This window comes from Bombus fervidus, unplaced genomic scaffold (assembly GCF_041682495.2).
Source record: "Bombus fervidus isolate BK054 unplaced genomic scaffold, iyBomFerv1 scaffold0064, whole genome shotgun sequence".
NCBI lineage: Eukaryota > Metazoa > Arthropoda > Insecta > Hymenoptera > Apidae > Bombus > Bombus fervidus.
Genome location: NW_027212627.1, coordinates 42341 through 51484, shown reverse-complemented (window position 1 = coordinate 51484; position 9144 = coordinate 42341). Strand labels below are relative to the sequence as shown.

The 9144-nt window shown below is 14.2% G+C and overlaps 1 protein-coding gene across 1 annotated transcript; it reads left to right on the top strand.

Moving 5' to 3' along the window:
- Positions 1–669: 669 nt before the first annotated feature.
- LOC139997359 (NADH-ubiquinone oxidoreductase chain 4-like) lies at positions 670–2734 on the top strand (the record flags this gene model as incomplete). Its single annotated transcript, XM_072021626.1, is given in 1 exon segment — positions 670–2734. A coding segment is annotated over 1 exon segment (731 nt), but the record flags the coding sequence as incomplete, so codon positions are not given.
- Between the last annotated feature and the right edge of the window lie 6410 nt (positions 2735–9144).

Genomic DNA, 9144 nt, shown 5'->3' with positions numbered 1-9144 from the left:
ACTATATAACATATTAATTATTAATTAATTTCAATTTTTTTGATTGTTAATTTAATTATTTTTATATTATTTATTATAATAAATTATTTTGTTTATTTTTTAAATTTTTTAATTGGAATGGAATATTTAATTATAATGATTTTATTTAATATAATTTCAATTAATTATAATAATTGAATTTTTTTAATTTATTTAATTTATTCAGTTTGTGAAGGAGTTTTAGGATTATCATTAATAGTTAGAATAAATTATGAATATGGTCATCAAAAAATTAATTTTATTAATTTATATTAAAAATGATTGAAATTTTTATTTTTTTTTATATAATTTTTTTTATAAAATTTTTAGATTTTATAATTTTAAGAAATATAATATTTTTAATAAGTTTTATTTATTTAATAAATTTAAGATGAATTAAATGAATTTATATTTTTAGAAATTTAGGAATTAATTATTATTCAAATTATTTAATTTTAATAATATTTTGAATTTTTAGATTAATTTTTTTAAATTTAAAAGAATATACAAAAAAATGTTTAATAATAAATTTTATTTTAATATTACTAATATTAATAAATTTTTTATCAATAGATTTATTAATTTTTTATTTTATATATGAAGCTAGATTATTATTAATCTTTTATATAATTATAGAATGAGGTTATATAGAAGATCGTATTTTAGCTTCTTTTTATATAATATTTTACACATTAATTTTTTCTTTACCTATATTATATTTTATTTTTAAAATTTTAGATTTAGAAGGCAGTATATGTTTTTTTTATTTAGAAATAGTTGATTTAAAATTAGATTTATTTAGTTTTATTTATATATTAATATCTTTTTTAGTTAAAATCCCTATATACTTATTTCATGGATGATTAATTAAAGCTCATGTAGAAGCCTCATTTTTTAGATCTATAATTTTAGCTTCAATTATATTAAAATTAGGAAGATATGGATTATTACGATTAATTTTTATATTTAAATTTTTAATAAATAATTTATTAACTTTTTTTATATTTATTAATATTTTAGGAATATTGTTTTTAAGATTTATTTGTTTAATTCAATTTGATATAAAATTAATTATTGCTTTATCTTCTGTAATTCATATAGGAATTATATCAATAGGATTATTATTAGAAATTAAATTAGGAATTTTAGGAAGATTAATAATAATAATTTCTCATGGACTTGTTTCTTCAGGATTATTTTATTTAGTTAATATAATTTATATACAAACTAATAGACGTTTAATTTTTATTAATAAAGGTATAATCAATTTAATACCTTCAATATCAATAATATGATTTTTAATATGTATTTTTAATTCTGGAGCTCCAATTTCTTTAAATATAGTTAGAGAAATTTTTTTACTAATAAGATTAATATATTGATGTAAATATTTATTTATATTTTTAATTATATATTGTTTATTTAGATTTATTTATTCAATTTATTTATTTAGATTTATCCAATATGGAAAAATTTATGATTTAATTATAAATATTAATAATTGTTTATTATTAAATTATTTAACTTTAATTTTACATTTATTACCTTTAAATTTTTTTGTTTTTAATTTATTTTTTTATTTAAATAGTTTAATAAAAAATATTGAATTGTGATTTCAATGATATAATTAATTTATTTTAAATTATTATAAAAATATTAATTTCAAGAATTATATTATTTATTATAAGATTATTATTTATTTATATAAGAATATATATATTATTAATAAATAAAATATATATTTTTGAATGACTAATTTTTAGGTTTAATTCAATAAAATTAAATTTTATTTTAATAATAAATTTTAAATTATTATTATTTTCATTTCTAGTTATATTAATTAGATCATTAATTTTAATATATAGAATAAGATATATAGATTTTAGAGATAATTTTTTTATTAATCGGTTTTATTATTTAATATTATTATTTTTAATATCAATAATTTTTTTAATTATAAGACCTAATATATTAACATTATTATTAGGATGAGATGGTTTAGGTTTAATTTCTTATTGTTTAATTATTTATTATCAAAAAATTTTATCATTTAATTCAGGAATAATAACTGTAATTTTAAATCGATTAGGGGATACTAGACTATTAATAATTATTTCTTTTATAATAATATTTGGTAGATGAAATTTATTTTTTTATAATATAAATAAATTTATATTATTTATATTTTTAATAATAATTTTTACAAAAAGAGCTCAATTAATATTTATAATTTGATTACCTGCAGCAATAATAGCTCCTACACCTGTTTCTTCTTTAGTTCATTCATCAACTTTAGTTACGGCCGGAATTTATTTATTAATTAATTATGAAATAATAATTGAAATTAAATATAAAAAATTAATTTTATTAGTTTCAAGTTTAACTATATTAATTTCTGGTATTATAGCTAATTTTGAAATAGATTTTAAAAAAATTATTGCTTTATCAACTTTAAGACAATTAGGATTTATAATAAGAATTTATTCTTTAGGAATAACAGATTTAACATTTTTACATTTATTTATTCATGCTTTTTTTAAATCTATAATGTTCATATGTGCTGGAAGATTTATTCATTATATAATTGGTATTCAAAATTTTCGTTTTTATTATGGAATATTTTATTTATATCCAATAAAAGGATTATTATTAATATTTTCATTATTAATATTATGTGGTTTTCCATTTTTAGTTGGATTTTATTCTAAAGATTTAATTATTGAATATTATTTCTTAAATAAAATAAGAATTTTTAGAATAATTAATTTAATATTAGGAACAATTTTTACGGTATCATATTCTTTACGAATTATTTTAACTTTAATTAAAAAAAATTATATAATTAATTTAATTAATTTAAAAGAAGATTTTATTATAATTTTAAGAATAATTATTATTTTATTAATAATATTAGTATTAAGTAAATTAATTTATAATTTTTTTTATATTTATAAAAATATCAATTTAATAATTATTTATAAATATTTTGTTTTTAAAATAATATTCATAGGATTAATATTTACATTAATTTTAAATAATTTAAATTTTTCTAAAAAAATAATTATATTTATTAAAAGATTTTTTATAATAAAATTTTTTTATAAATATATTATTAATAATTTAATAATTAAATTAATATATTATGAATTTTATTTTGAAAAAGAATTTTTTGAAAAAATTTCAGGAAAAATAATAAATTATATAAATTATATTATTGATGTTAATTTAAATTTAAAAATTACATTTTTATTATTAATTTACATTTATTATATAAGTTTAATTTTAACATTATTTGTATATTTAAATAGCTTATAAAATTAGAGCATAATATTGAAAATATTAAGGAAATTATTTTTAATTTTTAAATATATTATATTTATAATTAAAAAATATTAATAATTTTATATTGAAAATATAATGTTTTATTTAAACTATATAAATAATATTTATATTACAAAATATTATTGTATTAATTGGAATTTTTAAATTCAATAATTTTATTAACAATAAAATGCCTCTTTTTGGCTTCAATTAAATTATTTTAAATTTTAAAAGAAATAATGATATATTTAATACCAAATATAAAGTTAGAAGCTTTATTTTAATTATTTCATTAAAATATAAGAAGTAAAATATTTACTTTTAATTTCGACTTAAAAATTTGATTTAAAATAAATCCTTATATAATATTTTATAAATAATTTAAAATATTCAATTTAATAAATTACAAGATCATTCTATAAATAATGAAAAAATTAATATAAAAAAAAAAAAAATTATTAAAATAAATAAATATAAAGAATTTAAAGTTTTAATAAATGAAATTAATGGAATAAGTAAAATAATTTCAATATCAAAAATTAAAAATGTTAATGAAATTAAATAAAATGGTAATGAAAATGGAATATTTATTTTTGTAATTGGATCAAATCCACATTCATATGGAAGATTTTTTTCAAAATTTAATTTTTTAAATATTGATAAAAATTTATTTAAAATAATAATTAATAATAAAATAATTATAATTAATAAAAAAAAATAATGATTATTTATTAAATATATTAATATTTTAATTAAATTTTTTAATTGGAAATTAAATGTAATTTTTATACTATATATTTTATATTAATTTATTAAAATATAATAAAATATATAAATAAATAATCAAATTACATCAACAAAATGTCAATATCAAATAGAAAATTCATAATTAATATGATGAATTGATGAAAAATGATTATTTATTATTCGAATTAATGAATATAAAAGTATTAATGTACCAATCAATACATGTATACCATGAAATCCAGTTGATAAAAAAAAGATTGATCCATAAATTCTATCATTAATACAAAAATATGAATTATAATATTCAAAAACTTGTATAATATTAAAATAAAATCCTAAAATAATAGTTATTAATAATATATAAACTCTTGATTTAAATTTATTATTTAATGTATTATAATGTCTTAATGTTACAGTAAATCCTGATATAATTAAAATAATTGAATTTAATAAAGGAATTTCAAATGGATTAAAAAATTTGATTATTTTTGGTGGTCATATTGAATTAATTTCAATTGATGGAGAAATTGAATTATGAAAAAATGTTCAAAAAAAAGAAATAAAAAAAAATAATTCTGAAATAATAAATATAATTATTCTAAATTTTAATATTTTTATTACATATATTGAATGTATACCTTGAAATGTTCTTTCTCGAACGATATCTCGAAATCATATAAATACAGATATGATTAAAATAATTAAATTATAATTTATTATAATTAAATTATTTATATAAATTCAAATAATAATTCTTAATAAAAAATTTATAAGACTTATTGATGAAATAATAGGTCAAGGACTAAGAGTTACTATATGAAATGGAAAATTTTTTTTCATTAATTAATTGATTCATAAAAATATAAAATTAATAAAATTGAAAAAACATAAGCTTGAATAAAAGCTATTGAAATTTCTAAAATTAATAATATATTTTCAATTATTATTGTAAATGAAGATAATAATATAAAATTTATTAAAAAATTTCTTAATAAAACTAAAATTAAATGACCCGCAATTAAATTTGCTGAAAGTCGAATTGATAAAGTTCAAGGTCGAATAATTAATCTAATTAATTCAATAATTACTATAAAATTTATTAAAAATTTTGGTGAATTTAATGGAACTAAATGTCTTAGAGTTTTTATCGGAAAATTAATTACAGAATAAATAATAAATCTTATTCATAAAGAAAGTGATATAGATAAATTAAATATTAAATGTCTTGTTAAAGTAAAAATATAAGGAATTAATCTAATCAAATTTAATATTATAATATAAATTATAATTCCTAAAAATACAGAAATATTTATAATATATTTATTAGTTATAATTATTTTAAATTCATTAAATAAATAATCAATTAATAGTTTAAAAATTATTACTAAACGTGAAGGAATTAATCAATATAAATTTGGAAATAAAATAATAGGAGTTAATATAAAAATTCAATTTAATTGAATTTGATTTCTTCTAATTGATGGATCAAAAATTTCAAATAAATTTATCATAATCATATTCATTTTTTATAAATAAAATATTTTGATTTTTTTGTTCTTATATATAAAATAATTAATGAATTAATTAAAACAATTAATATTAATAAACAAAATAAATTTATTGAGAAAATTATTAATCAATTAATAGGTATTATTTGTGGAATACATTAGAAGTAAATTTAATTTTACTATAAATGATTTAAAAGATCAATTCTTTTATTAAGATATCTAATGAAAAATTAAAAAGTAACATAAATATGTTAATTTAAGATTGACAATCTAATGTTATTATATTAACTAACTTTTTAAATTTTATTTTTAATTCAATTTAAAAAATTATTATATGAAGTTCTTTCTATCATAATTGGTATAAATCTATGATTTATACCACAAATTTCTGAACATTGACCAAAATAAATTCCTGGACGAATTCTAAATAAATTTAATTGATTAATACGTCCAGGAACTGCATCAACTTTAATTCCTAATGATGGAATTGTTCAAGAATGAATTACATCTAATGAAGAAATAATTATTCGTACTGAAATTTTAAATGGAATAATTAATCGATTGTCAGTTTCTAATAATCGAAATTGATCTTTTTTTTCATAATTTAATATATAAGAATCAAATTCATAATTATTAAATTCTGGATATTCATAAGATCAATATCATTGATGACCAATAGCTTTAATTGAAAAATAAGGATTTATAATTTCATCAATATAATATAAAATTTTTAAAGAAGGAAAACAAATAATTATTAAAATAATTATAGGAATTAAAGTTCAAACAATTTCAATAGTATGATTTTTTAATAAAACTAAATTTAAATATTTATTACAAATAAAATCTAAAATAAAAAATATTGTTAAAGTAATAATTATAACTATTATTATTATAGTTAAATTATGAAATGAAATTAAATTATCTGAATAAAATGAATTTGAATCTTGAAATATAACTATATTTCATGTAGAAATTTTTAATAAAAGAAAAATTCTTTATAATTGAATTTTAAATTCAATGCACTAATCTGCCATATTAAATAATTAATAAATTTACCTATTAAAAATATTTTTAATTTTATTTTTTATTAATAAAGGAACTTCAACTAATGAATGGTCATATGGTGGATAATTATTTAATCATTCAAGAGATGATTGATTGAATTTAAATAAAATTAAACGTTTAGAAATTATTCTTTCAAAAATAATAAAAATTAAAAAAAATATTCTATTTATAGAAATTATTGCTCCAATTGAAGAAATTAAATTTCAACAATAATATGAATCTGGATAATCAGAGTATCGTCGAGGTATTGCTATTAATCCTAAAAAATGTTGCGGAAAAAAAGTTAGATTTACTCCAATAAATATTATAATAAATTGAATTTTTAATCATTTTTGATTTAATATTAAGCCAGTAATTATTGGATATCAATGAATTAATCTTGTAATAATTGCAAAAACTGCACCTATAGATAATACATAATGAAAATGTCCAACTACATAATATGTATCATGTAAAATAATATCAATAGAAGAATTTGATAATATTACTCCTGTTAATCCACCAATTGTAAATATTAAAATAAAACCAATTGATCAAATAACAGTAATGTTAAAATTTATTTTTGATCCATGATAAGTAGCTAATCATCTAAAAACTTTAATTCCTGTTGGTACTGCAATAATTATAGTTGCTGAAGTAAAATAAGCTCGAGTATCAACATCTAATCCTACAGTAAATATATGATGAGCTCAAACAATAAAACCTAAAAACCCAATTCCTAATATTGCATAAATTATTCTTAAATTTCCAAAAGTTTCTTTTTTTCCTCTTTCATTTATAATAACTTGAGAAATTAATCCAAATCCTGGAAGAATTAAAATATAAACTTCTGGATGACCAAAAAATCAAAATAAATGTTGATAAAGAATTGGATCTCCCCCTCCTATAGGGTCAAAAAAAGATGTATTAAAATTTCGATCAAAAAGTAATATAGTAATTGCACCTGCTAATACAGGTAAAGATAAAATTAATAAAATAACTGTAATGCAAACTGATCATGAAAATAAATTAATTTGATCATAATTTAAAGAATAATTTTTTATTATTATAATAGTAACAATAAAATTTAAAGAACCAATAATTGAAGAAATTCCTGTTATATGTAAAGAAAAAATTGCAATATCTACAGATGGAGATGAATGAAATAAATATGATGACAAAGGAGGATAAACAGTTCATCCTGTTCCAACATTAGGTGTAAATAAATTTCTTAATAATAATATTATTAATGAAGGAGGAAGTAATCAAAATCTAATATTATTTATTCGAGGGAATGCTATATCAGGAGAACCTAATATTAAAGGAATTAAATAATTTCCAAATCCTCCAATTAAAAATGGTATAACTATAAAAAAAATTATTAAAAATGCATGACTAGTAACTAAAGCATTATAAACTTGATCATTATTAATTCATATACCAGGATGTCTTAATTCTATTCGAATTAATAAACTTATTGACGAACCAATTATTCCTGATCATATAGCAAAAATAAAATATATTATTCCAATATTTTTATGATTTGTAGATATTAATCATTTAATTATTAAGATTTATAAAAATTTTTATATTGTTAATTTTGAAAATTAATAGTTTCAATAACTTAAAATCTTAAATTTAAAATTTTAATATAATAGTATTATGTCTGAAAAAGAAATAAATTGTAAATTTATTAATAAAGATTAAAATTCTTTTAATACTAAAATATTTTTTTAATTAAAATTTTTATTTAATTTTTAATATAGTTTAAATAAAAATTTTAAATTGCAAATTTAAAGATTAAAAATTTTATATTAAATTATATTAAATACAATAAATATAAATAAATATATAAAAATAATTATTAACAATAAATATTTTATATTAATAATTTCTTTATTTATAAATAAATTATTTTTATTATATTTAAATTTTAAAATCAATAATTTAAATAAAATAAAGTAATTTCATAATATTAAAATTCTTGAAAGTAATAATAAAAAAATAATTCTATTTCTAAAAAAAAAATTTATTAAATAAATAAATTCTCATTTAAATAAAAAAGTCACAAATAATGGAAATGATGAATACATAAATAATATAAGAATTAAAAAATTAAATGATTTTAAAGAAATTCTATTAAAATTTATATTATCAATATTATAATAATTTAATAAAAATATTATAATAAAAAAAATTAAAGTATAAATTATAAATAATATAATAAATATATTTTTATTAAATTGAACAATAAAAATAAAAAATAAAGAATTAAAAATAGATGAACATCTAAATATTTTTTTTACAGAAAAATTTAAATTTGTATATAAAGAAATAAAAAAATTATTAAAAATTAAAAAATAAATAAAAATTGGTGTTAAATAGATTATAGAAGAATAAAAATAAATTGGAATAAATTTTATAAATGTTGAAATAATAAAAATTTGATTTCATGAAGAAATTTTATAAATATAAATTATTCAAAAACAAAATGGAAATAATCCAA